The following is a 27,802-nucleotide window of genomic DNA, read 5'->3' as shown; positions in this document are numbered from 1 at the left end:
TCCGAGCCATCAGCCCAGAGCCTGATGCAGGGCTCGAACTCATGGACTGCGAGATCGTGACCTGGCTGAAGTTGGACGCTTAACCAACTGTGCCACCCAGGCGCCCGGTCTTAAGACTTTTAATAGGAGCACTCTTGTTGATTTTACTCTCTGTGACTGTATGTAGGTATAGATATCCCTCTAAAAATGTCAAAGGCCAATGTCATATGGAGGTTCATCAATTATATTTGAATTTCATCACTGAGAAATTACATTTTTATTACATCATTCAATGTACATGTATGGAAGTCACTGAAATAAGAATACCTGGGATATATAACCAACACTGAACCCTTCCTAGACTTATATCCTCAATCTATTTTCTACATGAGGAATTTTTATGAAATATAGACTGCCTACCTTCCTACATAAAAATCTCAGTGGAATGCTAGTGATGCTAGGAGAAGATCTGGCTATATAAAAATTAAGTCACTTACAAAATATGACACCAAATAACTTCTCAGACCCCTCTGCTATAAATATCCATCATATTCTCTCTTTTGAACCTTGTGTTTTCCTTACTAACTTAATGATTTATGTGGTGCTCAAAGTAAGGATCATCTTACCACTTCCTACTATCTACATCTGGAAAATTCTGTTGATTCTTTAAAGCTTAGATAAAATGTTTCATGTAGAATCATTCCATCTATGCTTCATAATTTCTACCTGCAAAATTAACCATTCCTTTTCCTTGTCTCATTATTTTTGATAAGCATACATTCTAATTCTACTATGATGGCTTGAAGAAGTCACAGATTGGTTGGATTAGTGATATGCAAATCTGTGAATGGCTGCTCAATTTATTGATGCACTCAATGAAGCAGGCTCTTTCTAATTTTTTGCTACACCTGTTTGTGTGCACCATGACAGTGAAAATGGCCGTTTCTTTTCTCACAGCCTGTGTTCCACGCTAGAACAATGAGAAAGGTCAAAAACATATTGCTAGTGAGTTATGTCTATTTCTTTAGGTGTGAAGCCATCTGCAGAAAATCCCTCTAAATGCTTAACTGGGTGACATGAACACTCTAGCTGCAACATAGTTTGAGAAGATAAACATTTTTAAGTTTCAGAATCTAAAGTAGAGAACACTGAAAACATCAGTATGTAAATGACTCCATAATATCTCTCCAACAGTCATAAAACCAACCAATTTTGCTATTATAGGTATTAATATAATTCAGTTACATTCAACTCTGTGTGTAATTCTGAGTCCCTTAAAGGAAAGGACTAGAACTTTAATAATCTTAGTCTTCATGCCAGGAACCATTTTTAGACTATATCTGTAGAACAGATAGCTCCAGGAAGAAGATACTTTTCATAGAACCCCAGGCTTTGAAATAAGACACCAGAGGTCTATAGACCAATTATGTTTAAATCAAAGTAGTCTTCCCATAATCTTCTGCTAACTAGAAAAAAAAATCTTTCTGGAAGAAAATAACATCATTATGAACCTCTATAATTTTGTCAAGCTGCTTTTCAAAGAGGTTTTATCATAATTCATTCCTACCAACTATGTATGAAAGTTCTAATAGTTTTATATCCTATCTAATTCTTAGTATTGTCAATCTTTTTATTCATTACACATGGAGTGATATTTTATTAGAGTTATATATTATTTTGAAGTCTAATTAGGTTGAGCATTTTTTCATGTGCTTTCTGACTATTTGTGTCATGTTTTGTGAAGTGCGTGTCTACAATTTGACAATGTTTTAATACTTTGTCTTCATTTTTTCCTTTGTAAGAGGTGTTTTTATATTCTGTATCCTTTGTCACATATATATTTTACAAATATGTTCTCCTAGTATGGGTTGTACTGTTTTATTTTATTAACCATGCCTTTTTAATAGCATTTTTATTAAGATACAATATGCATACCATAAAATTTATACTTTGAAAATGTACAGTTTAGTGTTTTTTCTTATAATCAGAGTTTTACAACCACCACAATTATCTAATTTTAGAAGAGTAGAAATTTTTAACTTTATGGTTCATTTTATCACTTTATTTTCTTTATATGACTCATGTTTTCTGTCTCTAACAAATCTTTGTCTAGTCCAAATTGCAAATATTTTTTCCTCATATTTGTACTTTTGACATTTGTTAGTAAATTATGTCCATGAGTTGGGGTAAGGAATGAGGTTTATATTTTTTCATATGTATATTCAATATTTGTAGCACAATGTATTGAAAAGTTTACTCTTTCTTCATTAAAATATCTTGTCAACTTTATCGACCATATATACATGGGTCTACTCCTATATTGTATGTTCTGTTTTGTTGATTCAGTATATAATTATCATCTGCTCAGTATAGCTGAATAGTATGTCTTGATATCTGGTTAATCTGTTCCAAAATTATGCACATTTATTTTAAATATTTTCACATATTTCTAAATGTTTTGACTGTTCTGTGTACTTTGCATTTTACATATAAATTTTATAATCAAATTTTCAATTTCTAGAGAACAGCATTCTGGAATTTGTATTATAACTGTATTTAAGTATAGATCAAATTGGGAATGACTATCATGTCAGCAATTTTGAGTCTTTCAATCCATGAACATGGTATACCTCTACACTTGCTTGTCTTCTTTGTTGTTTTTCAACAATTATTTTTAGTTTTCAGTGTACCTAAATATTTAATGGTTTCAATGGTATTTTCTTTGGTTTACTTTTTACCATTTTTTGAGGTATAACTGAAAAACCATAAATGTGTAAAGTTTGCAAAATGATGACTTGATATGCATACACATTGTGAAATCACTGCTGCAGTTAAGTTCATTAAGGTAATTAACATGTCAATCATCTTACATAGTTCTGTTTTTATTTTTATTTTTTTGGAGAACAGATACCAAAAGTTTAAATAAGAAATTACTGTACCCAACTTATTATTATAACAAAATAATACCAACTTGGTTTTATTATAGTAGGACAATATTGACTGAATAAGTGACATCATATTATAAAAGAATAAAGACAAATTTTAATATCCTCATAACCTCTCAATGGATGTAGAACAAACATTTGTTAAAATTAAATACTAGTTGTTATTAAATACCCTTAGCAAACCAGAACTGCAGATTACCTTGATCTGACAGAGTATATACATGTAAACGTGTAGTAGTAAACATGATAAAACACTGAAGCTATTCTATATAGTGTAATGTGTCAAGAAAATAAATTTTAAAATATAAGGAGGTTAAAGAAGGTTAAAGAAATCTGTCATTATCCACAGATGGCAGGATAATGTTCAAAAATTCTACATATTTTTTCAACAAAATTATATATATTATATTTTATATTATATTATATTATTATATATGTGTGTGAGCATGTGTTTTATTTTAATCCTATTGAGAAAAATGCTGTTTTTGTGTAAGCAGGCAATAGGCCAGGTTAGGTTCAGGCTGTAAATTGCAACACATCTTTTGTGGGCTGTGGCACTGTCAGTTAAGTTTTTAAGGATGTTGAAGTGCTTTTCAGATTTGTCCCCAGTATGTGCCACTCATGGCCAGCGTGGGTGGTGGTCTATCTGCTGGCTTAGTTCAGTCTTTTTAAATGCTAATTAGGAATACATCTGCATATATGCAGCTCAGGTGTAAACTCAGGATTTTTTTTTTTTTAACAAATTTACAGACTCACTTTCATGAACTCCTTCATCTTATTATTGTTTCCAGTACTTTCCAGTTCCTTGTGGTCCCCTTTCCACTTCCCTGGCCAGAAGGCTGGGAAACTAGTTACTCCATTCTGCCTTGTACTTCTGAGGCTGTACTCACAGGGCTAGCCCGACTTGAAAATAATCAAGGGTAAAATAAATTACAAGCTCACTGTTGGTTTGGTGTTATTTTTAATTCTTGTTTTCTTCTCCAATGTAACTGTACTATTTAGTTTCTAAAATGTTCACTTGTGAACCTTGCAGTGGTTACATGGTTATTGTTATCTATACCTAAGAATTGTTCACTTTTACTATATGCATATTATACCTCATTATAAAAAGCTATGAGGAAATGAGAATAACAAAGTGAAACAAATAATGGTCATATCACATTGTATTTTAATTTTTTTGTGCACCTTTTAGAGTTACTATAATTGCTACTTGGTTAACTTGCATTATTGCTCTATCTCCCTTGTGAGGTCAACTTGGCAAATTCTCTACCATTCTTTCTCTTAAACTCTTTCTCTCTTTCCTTATTTAACTCTCTATCTCTCATATGCATATCCTTAGAGTCATTATGCAATTTAATCCTGAATCATGTGAGCTTAAATACAAACCTAAAAATAACTAAATAATCGTCACAAATTTGAAACAAAATCTGAATAAATGAAAGACTTCAGATTTTGTTAAACCTTCTAAATATTAATCTTAGAAATTAAGAAATTAAGAAAAATATTAATCTTCCAAGGTAAAGAAGAAAATCCACAGGAGTAAGAAATTCTATTCTTAAGTTGTAAATCATAATTTTAATTTTCCTTAGAGTTAATAAAGCCTCTGGTCCTGAACATAAATCCATGGCCATCAGAAGATCATCATATATCAGAAATGATAATCATTGAATTAGGTCAGTGCAGTTAACAATAGCATGGGTCATATATTAAGTTGTCAATTTATGTCTATGGGATGAAAAAACAAATAGATCATATGGTGACTCTCATTTCCTATTACATAGAGTTAAGACAATCATGGTGGACATTTGGGGGTCATTAGCTCCCTGGAGTTGTCAACACAGGTTAAGTACTACAACTGTAGTAAACTTTCCTGTTATTTGGTTAAATACTGATTGAATGATCTGCACATGATTTACTTAAGGGTGCAATAGGAATGGCCTGACAACATTAATTATACATCAAATAACAGGCATAAATTGACCAATTTGCATTCACTATCTGTATGGCAATAATATATTGCACCCTATACACATGAGAAATGGCAACAACAAAAGTTTAATTGTAGATGCAAAAGCATGACTCTCTTGTTTCAAAATTAAAGCTCCCATTAAAATATAGAGCACATGAAATAATCTTTATTATTTTTAAATTATTTATGCAAGAAAAAATAGTTGTTCCATTAAGGGAAATGTTTTAAGAAAACTTGAAAAACTTTTTCGAAAGCAGAAGTAATTATCAAATTCTAGAAATTTCCTTTATATTAATTTTTCTTCTGGAAAACTATGATTACAAACAGAAGGATTTCACACAATGATTATGCATGAAAGTAAGCACATTAAATCAAGAGTAATTTTAAGAGACCATAACATTTGTTCTAATTAGAAACAGAGCAATTTTCATATTGCAACATAACATTTGCATTTTGCTTCTGAAACTTTATTTCCAAAATTGATTTGGTAGGAATATAAAATAAGGTAGTCAGTCACACTAGATCTTTAAAAATTACTGTGTTTATAGTCATTATTTATATTTATGTTACAGAACATTTTAGTCTAAACTAAAATTTAAAAACCATGTATCATATAGTATGGATGACCCACAGCAATCATAATGTTTAGGACTGGAAATGTAATAGAATAAATTGACCATTTCAAATGTCTAATTAAATTAAATGCTACCCTATTGCATCTATTCAGAAGGTATCTAAAGGGATAGATTGGGTTTTATTCATTTAATTAAAAATATTTTCTGAACTATATTAATACTATAATCATTCCCTCTGTCCATTCTGTTTTGTTAGACATTAATTCATTAAGCAAATGAATAAAATAAAACTCTCCCTAAGATTCTCTGGTAACAATAGTGGTCATCTTTATATATTGCTTTACAGTCTTATTTGAACCATGAATAAAATAATATGCTAGTAATCAAAAGAATGTCATGCAAAATTAAACCATTCTGATTATATTGATTAAAGGCAAAATGATTTAATTTGGGTGCTTGGCACTAGGTGATAATGATTACTATGAACTCAGCTTATTTTCTTTTCTTGTTAAAAGATGTACCTTAAAATTTTTCTTATGAAAATGTATGCAAAACTACAAATAAAATAAATCAAGACTGACTGGGAAAATTGGGACAGAGGGAAAATGAGGATAGGAAAAGGAGATGATGTCAGAAGTAAGATGAGTACACTGAAAGCATACCAAATGTTCCTGTACATCTGCTAGAGACAGGACACAAATTTAGCCCAAAGCTTTCTAGTAGTCAACACAAAGAAGGATCAATGATTCATTTAATGGGTCACAGTATCCTTGAAATAAAAACAAAACACTTATTCAGGAAAAGACCTATTACTGGCACTATAACCAAAAAAACATTTCCAATGTGTCTTAATAAAAAGAATATTGGAAATTACATCCATGCCTACTTTTTTACAATATAGTATAGTCAGAAGTGCTCTGACATTTCTAGTGATAACATCCTCAAATTACACGATGCTATGACATAGGACACAAGCAATCTAATTGCCAAAGCAGTCTAATTTGGATGGACACAATCATCAGATGATATCCCTTAACCGTGCAATCCACTACAGACTGTCTAAAGCAGTCAGCTTCATATTCTCATTTTGCCCTAGGAGCTGTCCTGTGTGCACACTTGAGTGCTCATGTATACAAATGGGAACATGGGTAGGAGATCCAACACCACTTTCAACACAGAAAGTTTAATAATTTATTATTTTTGGCTCCATTTTTATATACTGTGGCTTATATGTAGAAAGGCTTGAAATTGGTTTATCGTTTGTTTACTTATAAGGATAGTTTTGAAAGTTCTAGATCTGAGCAAAAGGCTAGCAGAAATATTGTTTAGGACATTCTCAATCACCAATTCTCAAATGAGTAAGAACAAGTGACAATTACGTCCATGTTATTCTCCCTAACAGCTTTTTGTAATATTACTATTTTATTTTATTTTATTTTATTTTATTGTCCCATACAAAACCAATTGCTTTAAGAGTTAGTAGAACTAAAAAAGGGTTGACATCATATTTTGAAAAGTAATAGCACTGATGAGGAATACATGCACCTAACAGATAACTTGGATTGGTGTAAGAGTCAAAGTAGTTTGGTTTTTATTTCAGGACCAAATAACAAACTTTAAAAATATGTTTTTGGATCAGTGCCAAGTTAAATTTGAAAGGAGTCTGAGTGCAAGCATTTATAAAACTTTTAAAAATGCAGGTGTCTGACATACATTTCAAATATCCTGAATTAGAAATTGCAAAGAGCAAATCAAATATAGTTGTTTTAAAAGTTCCATAGGTGACCCTTATGTATGCCAAGTTAACACTCATATATTTGTTTTAAATACATTAAATAGGGAAAATATTACAAAAACTAAAATAATTTCTTTCTTCACTTTAAAAATTAAGTCCGTTCAGACTGATCACTGAGACAAATTCAAAAAGAAGTTAAAAAAGACACATATACCACATTACTGTAGGATGAAGAAACATTACACCTATAAGCCTCCTCCATTTTGCCCTCATACTGCCTTCCCTTTCTTAGAATATCAACCACTCTGGTGAGTGCAGAATGCCAGGAGCACAGACTTGGGACTCCATGTGTGCTTGTGGCCGTGTGTGTCCACTGCTGTGCTCCTCACTGCAGTCATGAGCCACTCAGTGAAATGTTGCACACGCAATACAAAATTTCAGTCAGGTAAAATGGTAGACACTGGAACAAGCATTATAAATTGAATTTTCTAGAGAGTATTTATTCTTTTTTTGGTGCAACACATATGTGTTTTTACAGAGATTTTGAGAAAATTTCAGGAAGTAGCACAGTCACTGATAGATGAACCAAGGAATAGAGAAGTTCCAAATAAAACAGAACTTCTTAATTTTCCTTCTGCCTTCCCATCTACCACAATTGCTAGAGTAAAATACTGGATTTTATTTTTAAATTAAATCTAATTGTTCTGCTCCATTACAAACCTGATTTGCTTCAAGAGTAACAAAAGAATGGCTTTTCACAAGCTACAAAGTGTCTCCTGAGTATATTTTTCCATTTTAAAAATATCTAGTTTTATTCTTCTTAACATGTCTTACCAAATATGACATTATATACTGAGGATAAATAAATTTATTGGTTTGATCTAATATTGAACTTGATTCATACTGCTTTAAATGTTTTTCATTATTCTCTCTGCTCCTTTTTGCTCTCTTTTCAACTCGTGTGAGTCAACTCCAGTTTAAAGTAGTGTCTCTCTAGTTTTTCTGTATTTACAATGTTTTCTGTACATTCTGTCAGCAATTAATTATATACCTGCCATACTTCTATTGTTCTGCATGAGTCTCATTTATTTATTAAGTCATGGTCACAAAGTATCTTCCTTGAAGTCTAGCCTTTCCACAAAGAATAAACTAAGAGAAAAGGAGTCTCTGTTTTGTGCACATGGAAAAATCTTAACATAGAAATGTTTAAAAGATAGAACAGTTAACTGTCTTAAGTAAAGGTATTCCTGTGGCGGAAACCATGTGGGTACAAGGGAGACTTTATTTGAACATTTCAGATATTAGGGAATGACAGACAGCTTAGAACCATTCATTGGGGAAAAAATACTGCCAGATAGTTGTTTAAAAAAAGTACTGTGGGCAAGTCCCTCATATGGAAAGCCAGAGAAAAGTGGTAGAGCCTAAATATGGAAATAAAACTAACAAGGAAAGATGTTTTGATTCATGTTTTTCAGCAGAAATATATGCAGAACTTCTACTTCTGGGTAAAGTGGATTACCTTGTGGTAGACTATCATTCCATTGAGCACAATTAGAAAAGCTGTGAAAAATCATTTTTTAAAAGCCTTCAGGTATCTGAAAATCCCATGAGGACATAAAAGATCTGGTAATCTGGAATTGAGCTCTCAATGTGGGGCCGATTGTTACTTTGGGGTCATTTACTGGTTCTGTTTGAGAAATTTGCCTAGACAGAGAGTTATTAGCTCTCAGTAATGAGAAATCATCTGAGATTTTAGTGGTCTCTTGTGTTTATAGTGACAAAATTAAAGACTTTATGGGCCTGAAACACATGGTAAATTATCCCTGTCATCCCTGAAGCTGTGCAGGGCAAGAACCTAAAATGCTTAGCCCAAAACTATTCGGAAAAAAAAAAAAAAAACCTAAATTTTTAGCAATCATTCCTGGAGAGGCAAAAATAGATTTCAGAAACTGTTAGGGAAGGGGCCCACAGGATATTTTCAAATTCCACTAAAAACACTGGTGAGTGACCAGAATGAAATAATAGACTTGAGTGTTATTACCGAAGTTGTGATGCAGCCTTAATTCCTTGGTTGCTTTAAGTTCTGAATACCCCATTCTGTCCTCCTACTAAAGAAACAAAGAACCTTATCACTAGGAGGATATCATGTGAACTCCCATGAATTTTTCGACAAAATATCCAACATTAGATTGAAAATTACCAGGCATGACAATAAACAAGACAATGTGACAGAGGACCAAGGGGGAAAAAAAAAAAAAAGAACTTGATGGTCTAGATGCACAGATGATTCAGATGCTATGGTAGATAAGGACATTAACATGACTTTGACAGTTTTGTTTTGTTAGGTCTTTAGCGTTTCCTACATTTATAAACTCATCTGTTTGCCATCTGCAAACAGATTATTTTACTTCTTTCTTTCCAATTTGGAAGCTTTCTTTTTCTTGCCTAATTGTTTTGGCCAGGATTTCTGGTACTATGCTGAGTAGAAGTGGTGTGGTGGTCATCCTTGCCTTGGTCCTGATCTTAGAGGAAAAACTTTTGATTTGTTGACACTGAGTATATTAACTGTGGGCTTGTAATGTATGGTCTTTACTATGTTGAGATACCTTCCTACTATACCAAGTTTACTGACAGTTTTTATCATGAAAGGGTAATGAATCTTGTCAAATGTTTTTATGTATATATTTCTATGATCATGCAATTTTTATCTGTCATTCTATAAATTTGATATATCATATTAATTGATTTATGTTCAACCATCCTTGTTCAGAGGTAAATCCCACTTGTTAATGAGGTCTCATACTTTTAATGTATTGTTGAATTGGTTTGCTAGTATTTTGTTGAAGATTTTTGATTCTGTGTCCTCCAAGGATATTGGGGTGTGGTTTTCTTACAGTGTCTTTGTTCTGGTTTTAAAGCTGCAGGGCACAAAATCAACATCAGTTGCATTTCTATATGCTAACAATCAGCTATTCGAAAAGGAAATTAAGAAAATAATCCCATTTACAATAGTATCAAACCAAGGAGATAAAAAACTTATACACTGAAACTGTAAAACAGTGACAAAAGGAATTAAAGAAGTCAGTATTAAATGAAAAGACAACTTGTATTCATGGACTGGAAGAATTAATATTATTAAAATAGCCATACTACTCAAAGTGGTCTACAGACTCAGTGCAATCCTTGTAAAAACCCCAATGATATTTTTTACAGAAATAGAAAACAATCTTAAAATTCCTATGAAGCCACAAAGATCCCAAAATAGTCAAAGCAATCTTGAGAGAAAAAAAGCAAAGCTGGAGGTATCATACTTCTTGATATCAAATTACAAAGCTATAGCAATTAAAATGGTATCTTACTAGTATAAAAGCCGACATATAGATCAATGGAACAGAATAAAGAGGCCCCAAATAGACCTACACGTATACCATTGACTGATTTTTAACAAGAATGACAAGAATGTGCAATGGAGAAAGAATCATTTCTTCAACAAATGGTGTTAGGAAAACTGGATATACACATGCAAAAGAATGAAACTGGACCTTTATGTTACACCATATATAAATATCAACTCAAAGTGAATTAAAGAGTTAAAAGTTAAGGCTTGAAACAATAAAACTCATAGAAGAAAATACAGGAGAAAAGCTTCATGACATTAATCTCTGCAATGACTTCTTGAAAGAGACACCCAAAGCACAAGCAACAAAAGCAAATATATAGAAGTGGGACTGTATTACACCAAAAAGCTCCCACACAATGAAGGAAACAATCAACAAAATGAATAAATGACCTATGAAATGGGAGAGAATATTGGCAAACCATATATTTGATAGTGGTTAATATCCAAAATACAGTAGGAACTCCTTCAATTCAATAGAAAAAAAATACAAATAATGGATAAAAATGGGCAAACAACTTGAATAGATATTCCTCCAAAGAGGACACACAAATGGCCAATGCATGTATGAAAAGGTGCTCAACATCACTAATCATAAGGGAAATGCAAATCAAAACTACAATAAGATATTACCTCATACTTGTCATGATGGCTATTATTAAAAAAACAAAAGAAAACTGTTGGTGAGAATATGGAGAAATTGGAACCCTTGTATACTGTTGGTGGAAATCTAAAATGGTGCAGTCACTATGAAAAACATATGGAGGTTCCTCAAAAATTAAAATAGAGCTACTATATGACCCAGCAATGCCACTAATGGGTATATATTCAAAAGAATTGAAATCAAGATCTAGAGGTGATATCTTCAGTCCCATGCCCATTGATGCATTATTCACAATAGTCAATATATGGATAAAACCTAAATGTCCATCATCATTTGGATAAAGAAATGTGGTATATACATACAATGGAATATTATTCCACCTTAAAAAAGAAGGAAATTCTGCCATATGCAACAACATGTATGAATTGGAGGATATTATGCTAAATGAAACAAGCAGTCATAGAAGGACATATGTTGCCTGATTCCAACTATATGAGATATCTGAATAGTCAACTCATAGCAACAGGGAGTAGAATAGTGGTTTCTAGGGGCTGTGGGGAGAAGGGAATAAGGAGTTGTTGTTCAATAGGTATAAAGTATCAGTTACACAAATGAGTAAGTTCTAGAGATGACGTATACAACTCTGCATCTATAGTTAATATTACGTAAGCATTTAAAAATTTGTTCAGAGGGTAGATCTCATGTTAAGTGTTCTTACCACAGTAAAAAAAAACAAACAGAAAAAAACCCTCAAAACTTTGACTAATGTGTTAAAGAAAATGTGGAAAAAATGGGCTGAAACGATGAAGAAATGTAGCTACTATCTGATAATTGAAACCTATATGTTTTTTTTTATTTTTTTTAATGTTTATTTTTGAGGCAGAGAGACAGAGCATGAGTGGGGGAGGGGCAGAGAGAGAGAGACAGACAGACAGACAGACAGACTCAGAAGCAGGCTCCAGGCTCAGAGCTATCAGCACAGAGCTGGATGCAGGGCTCAGACTCACAAACCGTGAGATCATGACCTGAGCCAAAGTCGGTCGCTCAACCAACTGAGCCACCCAGGCACCCCAAAAACCTGTATGTTTTTTATTCAATTTATTTAAACTAAACAACAACAAAAAAACCCGAATATACCTATTTCTCCCAATCCACTTCCCACCTCTGGCAACTATTAATCTGTTTTCAGTTTCTATGAGCTTTTTATTTTTCTTTATTATTGTTTTTTTTTAGATTCTACATATAAAAGAGATCAATATTTGTCCTTTTCTGACTGACTTATTTCACTTAGCATAATGCCCTCAAGGTCCATTCATTTTGTGACAAATGGCAAGATTTCATTCTTTTTTAATAGCTAAACAATATTCTATTGTTTATATATACCACAATTTCTTTACCCATTCATCCATCGATGGACACTAAGGTTGGTTCCATATCTTGGCTATTACAAATAATGCTGCAATGAACATACAGATGTGCATATATCTTTTCAAATTAGTGGGGGTTTTTTGTTTCCTTTAGATAAATACTCAGATTTGGAAGTTAAGAGCTCAACAGCTAGATTTAACAGCAAATTAGAGTAGAATATAGGATTGGTGTGAGTGGAAGAAAGAAGAATTAAAAGTATGCAAATACACTGAGGCAGAGATAAAAAGAAATATATAGAAAATGTGTAGGAGAAAGGACACCTAGAGTACAAATTTCTCACATATATTTAAATGGAGTCTGAAATGGAGAGGAAAAAAAAATGGGAGAATCATTATTTGGAAAAAAATCCTGGCTGAGAATTTTCCAAAACTAATGAAAGATATATACCAGTAGATTCAAAAAGCTCTAAGACCTAAACAGAATAAACAGAAATAAAACCAAAGCCAAAGGTTGGCACATTAAAATAGACCTCCTGAAAAGCAACAACAAATAGAAAAATTTTAAATCCCAGCAGGTTATTTTCTGGATATTGATAAGTTGATTTTATGGTAAATTTTAAATGGAAATTCAGAGAGGAAGAGAATTGGGAAGACAATCATGAAGAAAAACAGAGCAGCAGGGTATAGTCTATAAAAAGTCAGAATTTATATATAATTGTCAAAAATTAAGCTATGCTCCCATTGGTGTGGGGAAAGAAAAACATATTTATATTACATAACAGTGAATACATAAAGAAATATATAATCACCTGATTTATAAAAACGATGGCAATGTGGTTCAATGAGTAAAGGATGGTCTTTTAGTACATAAAGCAGGGAAAATTGGACATATGTAAAAAACAAAACAAAATACTTGACCTTAAATTCATATCATACACAGAAGCCATATCCAGATTGATTGTAGATTAGTTGTGAAAGATAGAACAATAGAGTTTTTAAAAGTAAACACAAAATTAGACAGAGTTTGAGCAGATGAGTGGAGAATAAGATCCAGGCTGGATTTCAATGCTGGCTCTTTGTGGCCATAAGAATTCGGCTTTGTTTAAACATCCAATAATTATACAGGCACTACTGAGCTGTGTCTGAAACTCCTCATTTTTACAAACTAGTCAAAATAATTGTAGGTCTGTGAAAAAACGCTGATCAGGATGAATGAGGTGCATAAAAGATACAGGTGTTTTATTTAGATATATATTCTGCTCTTTTAATTTTGATTTTGCCGGAATTAGCTAACAAAATAAGACTACCTTGTGCAAACACTCTTGTCTCACTTTCATCACAATGATTTAATCCAAAAAATGCAGCTGAGAGCTGCACCTTAATCACAAATCTCAGTTAAGTTCTCAAAATATAATCTAGATGTTGTCCTCTTTGGGCACTTCTATCCTGACCACACATTATTTTTAAAGGAAGACTCAACATGTGTCCAAATTCAGTCATAAGAAAACATAGAAAACACCAGAGCAAGTCATGTAAATTTCACTAGTAGATGCCCTTGAAGGAGGCAAAATTTGAAGTAGCTTTAGAATTGTCAGAAAACAACATAGTGACAAATACAGAATTAAAAATGAATACTTGCATGAACCTTAACACATTGGAGAAGAGTGTTTTACTTTTCTTAAGCTACATGGTTTAACACATGTGACTGACTTTGTATTCAGCATCTCTTCTTGCCCCAGTCCCTAAACCTGAAGCTGAATTTGACACCTTTTTCCACTGAACATAAAAGCAAAATATCACATAAAAATCATTAGTGACCAATTGGAGATTCTGAGGGAAAACAGAACTTTTACTTTCAAACCTGACACTGCAAACAACTTAAAAGTTTAATTAGAAACGTGTATTTTCTTCTAAGTCTCTCTCTGACCACACTTCCAACCTAGGATTTTCTCCTTGTTCCATTTGCTCTTTCTGCTGCCTCTTAAATACCTATTTCTCAGATTTATCACATTCCCCATTATGTTCAGATCCCCAGAATGCATAGATTACATCTTTGCTCACACAGGTGGAAGTTCCAGCAAGTTAGCCAGTCCTTTCTAGCACTTCTTATCTCCAATTACCCTGTGAATAAAATACTCTTTCTCATTTATACCTCTCCTACAAAAAATATCTGCATCCACCTCAAAAAATCTCAAGGAGAAGACAACACCAGAATGTGATACTCAGGGCTCCACTGACTACTGCCTTAAACTCCTCTCCCAACTAAGGAATAAAAGGACCTTCTCAATATTCTCTTCTGGGTAGTGTTTCTGATCCAGTCTGATGACTTAGCTTTGAAGAAAGTCACTTTTTAATTCTGGCGTTGTCCCTATCAGTAGAGTCAGGCAAAGTTATAGTTTGACCGGTAGAGGTTAGTAGGTATATCTCAAGGTCACGGAATATACAGTTAGTGCTATGAAAGGGGGAAGGGGTACAGAGGTGAACTCAGAAGTTCAGTCCTCATCACATTTCATCCTGAGTCAGAGCCCACCTGACAGAAACATCTTTAGGTGGGTACTTCCTCCACTTTAGCTGCTAATTCTGGTATCTCTGCCTTACTTTCAAACTGCTCTCATTTCATGAGCTTAATTTCTCTATGACAAGAATATAGTTTCTACCCTTAAAAAAACTAAAATGAGTGTGGCTTCATGTTTCTACTTCCTAGTCTTGGGAAGTCCATTGTTTTTATTCCCAAATCTGCTTCTTCATGTCCCTGTTGGTCATATCAGCTCAATGTAGGACAACCATCAGGCCAAAATTAAATTAGTGGGCAATTTCAGTGCCCAGGGCAAGTTCTGAAGGTCAATTTCTTCCTGTCCTCTTTAGTACATATGACCTCAGGCAGCTAAGCCACATGTGTGTAATCTGCAAATGGCCCACTTTGAACTGATAACAGAAGTTTCAAGTCAGTGATTCCATTTTATCTACTAAGGGTGGGCATTATTACCTCTAATCTTCTTCCTCCTGAATCAGCTTCACTAAGAGACAGATAGGAGGGGTAAATTTTTCATTTTAAATGAATTCAAGGTCTTTCCACGAAGGCTTATTTATAAATTGCTCTTGAAGTGACTACCTCTGGGTAATTTAACATTCTCTCCACATCATCTTATCACAAATCTTATTACAAAGTCTCTGGAGTTCTAACATATATGTAGAAGTCTTTTATTACCTGCCTTTTTGACTTATGATCAGAATCTTGTCATCTTAATCCTGGCTATTTTCCACTTTATAACATATTGCCCCCCAAACAAAGACATGTCCACCTTATGTAATTCTTAGCACTGGTCTTGAAAATGATTTTGTAATCTTTCTCATTTCTCTACTTTATACCTCTTACTCCTGAGAATTTCAGTGGTATATTCTAACCACAAATCAAAATATTTTTCTGATGTCACTGGCATTACATTCCCCCGACATTTCTCTCTTTTCTGGTAGCTTTTGACCTCAAAAACATCATTCTAATACTTGGTTGATGACCAAATCACCCAATAGAGTACTTTCTCCAAGAAACTCTACATCTACAGACAACATCTGCCATGGATATCTTATTAGAATCTTGGAAAGATTTTGATATTAAGAAATTGGTTAACTTCTGTAGTTCAATTATATATTCATTACTAGCCCAAGACTTTAGAATATCATTTATTGATTCTCTCACTCAATACATGAAATGGTACATGAATTTAGCACTTTATTGTAATCTTCAGTATTAAACTTTGCAAATACTCATAATGTTTCTCTCCTATGAAGTCATACGCCAACTATCATCATGGTTTGTGTCATTTGGCAACTATAGTGAGGAAACACTCTTGTTTCACTTTCATCATGATGATTTAATAAAAAATACATATGAGAACTGCACCTTAATCACAAATCCCAGTTAAGTTCTCAAAACATAACCCAGATTTTGTCCTTTTGGGGGGACTTCTATGCTCACCACATATTAGTCTCAAAGAAAGACTCAACATGTGTCCAAATTCAACCATAAGAAAACACTGAAAATATCAGAGTGAATCATGTGGATTTCACTAATGAGTTTTGTGGGGAGACAGAGAGCAAAGCTAGCACTGAGAACCACACTATAATCAGGTTAGTTTTTAAAAATTCCATCTACGGATGTCTGGTCTTCCAAGACCTTATTTGGTTAAACTGTTAATCTGTTTCCTTTTCTTTTGACATCTCTACCTTTTTCTCATATCATACGTCATAACCTGCTACCTTTTACAAACACCCTTTCCAGACATGTGGACTTGGATTCTGCCTCCTTTTCATGTGGACCAATACCATCAGGCCATCTGGTCTTCTCCAGACCTCTCTGGAATGTTATGGATTCTTCATTATATGATAAAGTTTTTCAAGGGTTTCTTCACATTTCTTGTATTAGTTATCAAATATTCTAATTGAACTATTCTCACATGATCTAATTTATAATGTTCCTCTACTCATTCTAAGCATATTGTAAACAAAAGTTTTGTAGAGTTGGCATAACGTGTATTTATTTCAACTACAATACTTTAGTCACATAAAAGGGACATGCTAAAACTGTTTAAATGTATGCTCTTAAAAATGTGAAATTTTAAAAATTATTTTATTGTGCTAAAAATGCTTAACATGAGATTATCCTTTTAACAGATTTTTAATTAACAATACAGTATTGCTATCTATAGTGACAATGTTGTATAATATATCTCTAGAACATATTAATCTTGCATAGCTGAAATTTTATTAATTATATTATTGATTTTATTGATTATTGATTTTATTTATACATTGATTGGCAACTATCCATTTCTCTGGCTTCCAAACCCTGACAACAATTCTATTTTTTGCTTCCATGAGTCTAATTTACATACATCCTATAAGTGGAATCATGGAATATTTGTCCTTCTGTGACTGATTTATTTCATTTAGCAGAATATCCTCGAGGTTCATCCATGTTGTCACATATAGCAGGCATGCAAAAGAATGAAACTGGACCCTTCCCTTACATCATACACAAAAATCAACTCAAAATTAATTAGAGACTTAAATATAAGACCTGAAATTGTAAAACTCCTAGAAGAAAACATAGGTGAAACTCTTATGCAAGGCTAATTATATGGTACATTTTTGTTGATATATGAAAGTTTGTGTAGTCTTTTATAAATCTCTATATTACCAAAAGCATTACCATAACTAACATTAAAATACATAAATATGTGTAAATATCCTACTGCATTATTTTCTAGAGAGTGGATAATATTCCAGTCATTTTAGTAGCAAGTCTACCGAACATTAAAATATAATAGATGCTTGCATTTAATTACTATGAATAATGATATTTATTATAAATTGATCATTTTACTTACATCTTTCAGATGACCAAAAGTTGGTTTAGCTGTATGGAGCATAAGTTGCTTGGTCACTGGGTCTAATTCTAAAGGAAAACCAAAGAAAATATTCAGAATGTACTCAAAAGTAGTAAAAAAATAAAGAGTGGAAAAGTTGTTAATATTTATCAATATTTTTATATAGAAGACCAAATTGGATTTCCCCTAATAATAAAATTGACTACTCATTTGTACTTTTTCCTAAATTCACATTCACGGGCATTCTGATCATCACAGAGAATTTTAGCAAAAACTAATCTAATTTGTACAATGTCTAACTTCATAATCAGAAATTAGAAAGTGTTCTATACTTAAAATGTGGCAGACATGTTATTACAGACATGTAATATCAGTGTCTCTTTGTTATTACAATGCCACATGTAATTTCATGTCTGTAAGATTATTGGTTGACTACCCCAAAGCCATTACATTATCCCTTGCCAAAATCACTTTATAAGAAGCTAAAAACACGAGATTATTTGCTTTTTCATGCTCCTAGAATCTCATTCTCCTAAGGCATAGGCATGTGGACAAACATAATGATAATTTATCATCCAAATGGGAAAACATTTGAGAATAAAGAGGAATTATTTATAGTTGTTCTTGGACAATAGAGTGAGAATACCAGAAATTTAACCAATGGGATTTAAGAGGTAGTGTGCTGGGAGACTTTTGGGGAAATCTAAATTCCAGGATTTAAAAACAGTCTGCAGTGGGCAACTGCCTGTTATGTTCTGGACAAAGCTGTATTGGATCACAGAGCCTGCAGCAGCATTCTGGATGCATGAAAAGATAAGACTATGGACAACAGCCAACACATTGAGGATAGCACAGTGAACAGAGAATCTTTACTGACATCATTGGATAGTTTGCCTCTTCTTACATAATAAATAACTTTATCCTTTTAATTAGGTGTCTTTTTCAACTCATGCCGAAAGCATCCTAAATAATATATTCATTAATATTAATATGTACTAAAATTTGGGACCATGATATTTCATGTGCAATCCATTCAATTAACTATTGGACAAACTTTTTGATCATTTTTCCTCCTTATTTTTATGTAGTCTTTATAATCTCTGTCTTCTTCAATATTTGAATATATGATGAATCTACCAATATTTTTAAGGTAAAGAGGTCAGTGGCAAAACACACTATGTAATATCAGCAAATTTATTAGCCAATTTTATAGTTGGCTTAAAAATCAATTACTAATTAAAATCATGATGTTAACTTAGTATCTTGAAAAATAAAAGTTGCTCTAAGTAACAGAATTTAAAAAAAAACACTGGAGTAGTTAATAACTCAAATTCATTTGACTGTAATATTAGAACACATTTAAGTTAGCTAAACTAAAAAAGTATATACTTGAAAAGGGCATACAAAATAAAAAGAGTAGAGTGACAACATGGCATAATGAAACACTAAATATGGGATAAGAAATATTAGGAAACAAGGATGCTAGCTTTGCACATTGGAAACTATGCAATCTTTCTCATACTGTTGCATTTGCTTCCCCTTAAAGTATCTGTCCACTTTCTTCACTGCCTCATTTTATATAAAATTAATATGAGAGGCCCCCAAATCAACTTGACATAATCTTATAATTCAGGAAACTACCAGTTGACCCAGTACTTATGACAGAGTTCATTTATTGAGAAAAAATAATTGGATTGTCCCAACCTATAAATTTGTTCACATCAATTAAGGATACATCCCTAATTTGATACATCAATTAAAAGAGACTGATTAAGGAGCTCTTTTTTCTGGGTCTGTGAGTGGGAAACAGAAATGAAATTGGTATAAGAAGCCAAGGAAACTCAAAGTTGATTGAGCATATTAAATGCTAGACACCACCAGACAAATTTCATGTTATTTTGTGCAATTCTCACATAATTTCTACAAGACAGGTATTCTTGCAACAATTTCACAAATGAGAAATTGAGGCCTCAGGAAAATTAAGCGAGTGACATTGCCAAGATTTTAGCCAAAGTTTATCTCAAAAAAAGGTAGAAAATGGATAATGACCTCATTTTAAGTCGTGGATATAGTTTCCACTTTTGTTTTTCACTAACAGAAGACACATCACAGATTTGTATGGATTTTTCCTCAGTTTTATGGGTATAAAAGTATAGGAACATCATTGTTGTAATAGATGTTAGCATTAATATTCATGTTTTTTTAAACACCATCCTTAGGTTGCCCAGATAATGATGTTGCATTTAATAATTTAGAATATCAAGCAATTTATATCAGAGAAAAGAACACATAGCTAAATTGTAACTAGGAAGCAGTTTTTGATGTGCCTATAGCATTATCATAACTTTTAAGTTGTAGTTGTAATAGCAAATAAAAGTAGTCTGGGAGTGAGTGGTCATTCATAAACCAACTTTTGGGACTGAGTTGCCTCTCTTCACCTCCATTAACTGCTCAGACAAGAATTAAAAGTGGGAAGATGCCATCTGTGAATTGCACTCAATTCTGACATACAGAATTTTCACTCCTTTTCTAACAACGTTTTAACAAGCAAAGAGGCACACTTTTGCAAAGGTGTATGCAGAAATGCCATGTGATTCCATTTCAGTAATTATGATAGCCATAAAATAATTATTGTTTCCTTTTTTTTTTTTGAGGCTTCAGAGAGATCTCAGGAAGGACAGCTAAAAAAGTAATGTCGATTGATCTACAGGATGTGATTCAAAGGGCCCTGCTGTTAGCAGGTTTTTCTGAAGAAGAATGCCTTCAAGAGTTGACATATTTTTATTATAGTGCTTACATGAAGCTCTGAAACCTCAGGAATTGTTATAGAAATGGTACTGGGACTGAGTCCAATGAACAAAAAATTGAAAAAAAATAAGGGTTTCTGAAAAAACGATTATAGGATGTTTTTCATTTATTCTGAAAATGTAGTGAAATATATTGATACACTCTTTAATGTTATACTAACCTTACATTTCTGGAATAAACCCAACTTGGTTGTGATAAATAGCCATTTGTATATATTTCTGGATTCAGTATACTAATATATTATTACAATTTTGCATATTGTTTATTTATGAAATTGGCTAGTGATTTTCTTCTTGTAATGTTTTGAGATGTTTTAAAGGCTAATTTAAAAAGTTTAAGACTGTTTTTCTTCTACTCTTTAGAAGCATTAAGAGTAATCTTGTTAAGATTGACATATGTCTTCTTAAATAATTGGTAGAATTCACAGATTACCAAACAAAATGGGCCTTTATGGGAAGATTTTAAATTATGTATTCAGTTTCTTCAACAGACACAAAATTATTTACATTTTCTGTTTCTTTTGCGAAGATTTTCTCTTTTTTTTCTTTCTTTTTTTTTTTTTTTTTTGGCTGTATGCCCAACAAAGGCTTGAATTCATGACTCTGAAATCAAGAGTTGCATGCTCTACTGACTAAGCCAGCCAGGCACTCCGTTTTGCGAAGATTTTCTAAGGTTTTGCTTTTCCAGGCAATTGTCCATTTTACCTAAATAATCAAATTTATTGGCATGTAGTGATTCATAATAGCCTTTTATGGTTTTAAATGTCTGCACCTGTAGTGTTTTCACCTTTCTCATATCTAATATAGCATATGTTCTATTTCTCTTTCCTTATAGATAGATAGCACATATACTGATAAGGAGATTGAACAGTTGTCAAAAATATCCCAGTGAAGAAAAATCCAGGGCCGGATGGCTGTACTGATGAAATTGACCAAACATTTAAAGAAGTAAAACCAATAGTTCTCAAACTATTAAAAAGAGAGAAAGAGAGAGAGAGACAAAGAGAGAAAAGAACACTTCCAAACTCATTTTGACGCCTGCAGTATCCTGATACCAAAGCCAGATAAGGACATTACCAGAAAAGAGAACTATAGGTCAATATCCCTGATAAATACAGATGCAAATATGCTCAATAAAATACTAGGAAACTGATTTCAGTAGCACAATAAAAAGACCATTCATCATGATTAAGTGGAACTTATGTGGATGCAAAGATGTTTCAACATACACAAACAATGTGATACTTCACATTAATTGAATGAAAGAAAAGAACCGTATAATTCTCTAAATAGATGCAGAAAAAAAGTATGTGGCCTCTATTCATGATTAAAAAAATACCTAACAAATTAGGCATAGAAAGAACATATCTCAACATAATAAAGGTCATTATAAGAAGCCCACAGCTAACATCATACTCAATGATGAAAGGTCAAAATCTTTTCCTCTAAGGTCAGAAACAAAAGTGCCCACTCTCACCACTTGGATTCAACATAGTACTAGAAGTTCTAGCTAGAACAATCAGGCAAGAAAAATAAATAAAAGTCATCAGAACTGAACAGAAAGAAATAAAATCACTATTTGCAGATGACATGATTTTATTTCACTATTTTTAGGATTTTTTATGTTAAGTGTTTATTTTAATTCCAGTTAGTTAACATACTGACATGATTTTATATACAGAATATCCAAAAAAAAAATCAACCAAAAAACTGTTAGAATTAATCAATATTCAGAAAGTTGCAGGATAAAAAATTAACATACAAATAATCAGTAGTGCTTCTATACACTAACAACAAATTTTTTGAAAAGGAAATAAAGAAATTGATCCCATTACAATAGCATCAAAAACAATGAAATATTTAAGAATAAATTTTACCAATGAGGTGAAAGATCTTTACTATGAAAACTACAAGATTTTAATGAAAGAATTAAAGAAGACACAAATAAATGAAAAAATATCCTGTGTTATTCATACATTGGAATAATTAATATTGTTTAAATATAAATACTACCAAAGCCACCTACAGATTCAATGCAATCCTCTTCAAGATTGAAATAGTATTCATTACCAAAAAAGGAAAAAAATACTCCTAAAATTTACATGAAATTGCAAAAAAAAAAAAAAAAAAAAAAAGAAAGAAACCAAAGAGCCAAAGAAATCCTAAGAAGAACAAAGCAAGAAGCATCAGACTTTCTTTTTTAATTTTTTTTTTTCAACGTTTTTTATTTTTGGGACAGAGAGAGACAGAGCATGAACGGGGGAGGGGCAGAGAGAGAGGGAGACACAGAATCGGAAACAGGCTCCAGGCTCTGAGCCATCAGCCCAGAGCCTGACACCGGGCTCGAACTCACGGACCACGAGATCGTGACCTGGCTGAAGTCGGATGCTTAACCGACTGCGCCACCCAGGCGCCCCCAGACTTTCTTTTTTAAAGCTATACTATAAAGCTGTAATAATTAAAACAATATGGTACTAGTATAAAAACAGACAAATAGACCACTGGAACAGAATTGAGAACTCAGAAATAAACTCAGGCATGTATGATCAAGTAATATTTGACAAGGGAGTCAAAAATACTCAGTGGAGAAAAGACAGTCTCTTTAATAAATGGTTCTGGGGAAACTGGATATTCATATATAAGAGAATAAAACTTGAGGCCTATCTTACACCACTCAGAAAAAATAACTCAAAATGGATTAAATACTTAAATGTAGGACCTGAAGCCATGAAACTCCTAGAGAAATATATAAACAGTCTCCTTGATTTGGGTCTTAGTAATGAGTTTTTTAAGAAATTATGCCTAAATCAGGGTGCCTGGGTGGCGCAGTCGGTTAAGCGTCCGACTTCAGCCAGGTCACGATCTCGCGGTCTGTGAGTTGGAGCCCCCCGTCGGCCTCTGGGCTGATGGCTCAGAGCCTGGAGCCTGTTTCCATTTCTGTGTCTCCCTCTCTCTCTGCCCCTCGCCCGGTTCATGCTCTGTCTCTCTCTGTCCCAAAAATAAAATAAAAAAAAAAACGTGGAAAAAGAAAAAAAGAAATTATGCCTAAAGCAAAAAACTAAATTAAAAATAAATGTGAGTACATCAGAATAAAAACCTTCTGCACAAGACTGTAACCATCAACAAAGTGAGAAGAGAATCTGCAGAATGGTAAATAATATTTGCCAACCATATATTTGAGAAGAGGTTAATATCTGAAATATACAACACACTTCCACAACTCAATGGCAAAAACCCCCAAATAATTCAATTTTAAAAATGGGCAAAAGATCTGAATAGAAATTTTTCAAAAAATATACAAATGGCTAACATCTATGAAAGATGTATAACATCACTAGTCATTAAGGAAGTAAAAATTAAAACCACAATGAGATATCACCTCACACCTACTAAGAGTAGCCATCATCAAGAAGACAAGAGGTAACAAATGCTGGTGGGATGAGGACAAAAAAGATCTCTTGTACATTGTTGGTGGGATTGTAAATTGGCACAGCCATTATGGAAAACAATATAGAGGTTTCTCAAAAAGGTAAAAATACAGGGGCACCTGAGTGGATCAGTCAGTTAAGCATTTGACTTGATTTTGGCTCAGGTCATGATCTCACGGTTTGTGAGCTCAAGCCCCGTGTCAGGCTTCATGCTGAACTGTCTGTGTGAAGGGTGCTTGGGATTCTCTCTTTCCCTCTCTTTCTGCCCTTCCCCCAATCACACACTCTCTCTTAAAATAAATAAATAGACATTTAAAACAATATTTAAAGTAAAAATAGAACTAACATATGATCCAGAAATTCTATTTCTAAAAATATATCCAAAGAAACTGAAAACATTAACTAAAAAAGATATCTGCACCCCATGTTCATAGAAACACTATTTATAATAGCCAAGACATGGATGAATGGATAAAGAAGTTGTGATACACACCCATACACACATTCACACATTTTATACATCCAACAGAGAATTGTGCAGCCATTAAGAATAAGGAAATCTTACCATTTGTGACAACATGGATGAAACTTGCAGGCATTATGTTAAGTGAAATAAGTCATACAGAGAAAGACAAATATTGTATGATCTCACTTATATGCAGAATAAAAAAAACTTACAGAAAAAGAGATCAGATTTGTAGTAATCAGAGGTGAGGGTTAGAGGAGGAGGTATCAAAAGGTACAAACTTCTAGTCATAAGATAAATAAGTACTAGGGATCTAATATACAACATGATGTTAACACTGCTATATGATATAAAGGAAAGTTGTTAAGAGTAAATCCTAAGAATTCTCATCACAAAGACAAGGGTTTTTTCTTTTGTTTATAGTTATATGGCATTATGGATATTAACTAAACATACTGTGGTAACAATTACACAATATATGTCAATTAGAACATCATGATGTATATCTATATGCAATTATTTCCCTGCAAAACTAGAAAATATGCTTAAAATATCTATGAATGTTATTTTCCCAATTTGCCTAAAAAGACAAAATAAAGTATAAGATCATCTCAATTTAAGCTAGAAAAACTTCTCAGGTTATTTAAATTTTTCCTGAACTTTTTGGTAGCCCATAAATCTAAGATACTGAAGTCATCTCTGATTAGCAGGAAAGAGCAATCCAGTGGATTTGTGCCCGAAGCACTAATGAATGTGAAAGTAATCCATATAAAATTTCATTTAGTTGCAATAATGAAAGAAATTTTAAAAAATTACATCAAATCTTTCTCCTATGCAATCAAAACCATATGTTTTTAAAACTATGTTTTTGCATATTATTTAAACAATATTTTCAGGGCTTTATTCACTTTGTGGCCACTAATCTTAGTACTTATGGAAAACAATATTTGTAATGTCATTAAGACAGTATTTTTTACATCACTGCTATTTATTAATGGAAAATTCAACTAATTGGCAGGGAATATTTCAGTACACAAAACTTGGCGGCAATTCCGAAAATAGTTATTACTATATTACAGCTATTATAGAAATGGATAAGAGGCGTCTGGGTGGCTCAGTCGGTTAAGCTCGGACTTAAAAAAATAGATAAAAAAATAAAATGAAAAAGAACAGATGCCTTATGTCAGAAAAAAATTATCAATAATTACCTATCCATAAAACTCTAATTAATTGGGGTGCCTGGGTGGCTCAGTGGGTTAAGTGTCCGACTTCAGCTCAGGTCATGATCTCATAGCTTATGGGTTCAAGCCCCAAGTCTCACTCTTTCAGGTTCAGAGCCTGGAGCCTGCTCCGGATTCTGTGTCTCCCCCTCTTTCTCTATTCTTCCCCCACTCATGCCCTCTCTCTCTCTCTCTCTCTCTCTCTCTCTGAAAAATAAATAAACATTAAAAATTTTTTTAAAACCTCCAATAAATTTACTTTTGATAAGTGGCTTATTACTTAACTGAGTGATTTTTAACATATTTAAAGAACAGCTTATTTGGTTGCCTATGGATCAACAACTTTTGGCAATAGCACAATGTTTGTGAGGATTTTGTAAAGTGAGTTTTTAAATATTTGTGTGAATGAAATAAATATATATTTAATAGATACACCTAGGCTAATCCTCCTTATAAAATATCTGAACATTGGGGCTCCTGGGTGGCTCCATCAGTTGAGCGTCCGACTTTGGCTCAGGACATGATCTCACAGTTTGTGAGTTCAAGCCCCCATCGGGCTCTGTGCTGACAGCTCAGAGCCTGGAGCCTGCTTTGGATTCTGTGTCCCCCTCTCTGTGCCCCTCTACCATTTGTACTCTCTCTCTGTCTCTCAAAAATAAAATAAATAAATGTAAGAAAAAATAAAATAAAATATCTGAGCATAGCTACATAATGGAAAAGACTTTGTATTTTTAGTAAATTGTAAGTTAAAGATGGAATTCTGTTTATTCATTCAGTAAACATATTAGTTTCAATTGTATACCAGAAATAACAGTAAATAAAATAAACTCTCTGACCTTGGATAGCTCACATTTTAGTGTAAGTAATTAATTTCTTTTTACTTATTAATTACTCATTGTTCTAGTGTAAGTAATTAAAATACTTAAAATAAGATGAAAATTCCACATGTGAGTGAAATCATGTAGTATTTGTCTTCTCTGACTGACTTCTTTGCTTAGTATAACACTCTCTAGGTCCACCCATTTCTTTGTAACTAGCAAGATTTCATTCTTTTTGATGGCTGAGTAATATTCCATTGTAGATATGTATACCACATCTTCTTTATCCATTCATCAGTCAATGGACATTTTGGCTCATTCCATAATTTGGCTATTGTTGATAATGCTGCTGTAAGCATCAGGATGCATATATCCCTTCAAATCAATATTTTTGTATCCTTTGGATAATTATCTAATAATACAATTGCTGGGTCATGGAATGGTTCTATTTTTAACTTTTGAGGCACCTCCATACTGTTTTCCAGAGTGGCTGCAGCAGTTTGCATTTGCACCCACCAACAGTATAAGAGGGTTCCCCTTTCTCCGTATCCTCATCAACACCAGTTTTTTCTGGTGTTGTTAATTCTAGCCATTCTGACAGGTATGAAGTGACATTTCATTGAAATTTTGATTTGTATTTCTAATTTTTTAATTTTTTTTACATTTTATTTATTTTTGAGAGACAGAGACAGAGCACAAGCGGGGGATGGGCAGAGAGAGAAGGAGACACAGAATCCAAAGCAGGCTCCAGGCTCCAAGTTGTTAGCACAGAGCTCGATGGGAGGGCTCAAACTTAAAAATCGCGAGATCATCACCTGAACCGAAGTCGCTCAACCTACTGAGCCACCCAGGCACCCCTGATTTGTATTTCTGATGATGAGTGATGTTTAGCATCTTTTCATGTCTGTTGGCCATCTGCATGAAATTTGGAGAAATGTCTATTCATGTCTTCTGTACATTTTAATTGGATTATTTTTTTTTAAGGTTGAGTTGTGTAAGTTCTGTATATATTTTGGATACTAACCCTTTATCAGATATGTCATTGGCAAATATCTTCTCCCATCCAAAATTTTTACTTTTAGTCTTGTTGATTGTTTCCTTTGCA

General features: G+C 33.0%; 1 protein-coding gene across 8 annotated transcripts in view; it reads right to left on the bottom strand.

The window, feature by feature from the left end:
• Positions 1–27,802, bottom strand: part of CNBD1 (cyclic nucleotide binding domain containing 1) — a 490,155-nt gene that overhangs the window by 24,515 nt on the left and 437,838 nt on the right. For 6 of the 8 annotated variants that reach the window (XM_045050105.1, XM_045050106.1, XM_045050103.1 and 3 more), the window contains exon 11: positions 17,959–18,026. In XM_045050105.1, coding sequence (XP_044906040.1) covers positions 17,959–18,026 — 68 coding nt within the window. Of the gene's footprint in view, positions 1–9,244; positions 9,312–17,958; positions 18,027–27,802 lie in introns of all 8 variants that reach the window. The other 2 variants (XR_006592680.1, XR_006592681.1) reach the window with 1 other exon arrangement.

The sequence above is a fragment of the Felis catus genome, chromosome F2 (assembly GCF_018350175.1).
Source record: "Felis catus isolate Fca126 chromosome F2, F.catus_Fca126_mat1.0, whole genome shotgun sequence".
Lineage (NCBI taxonomy): Eukaryota > Metazoa > Chordata > Mammalia > Carnivora > Felidae > Felis > Felis catus.
This window is presented reverse-complemented; position numbering and strand designations above follow the sequence as displayed.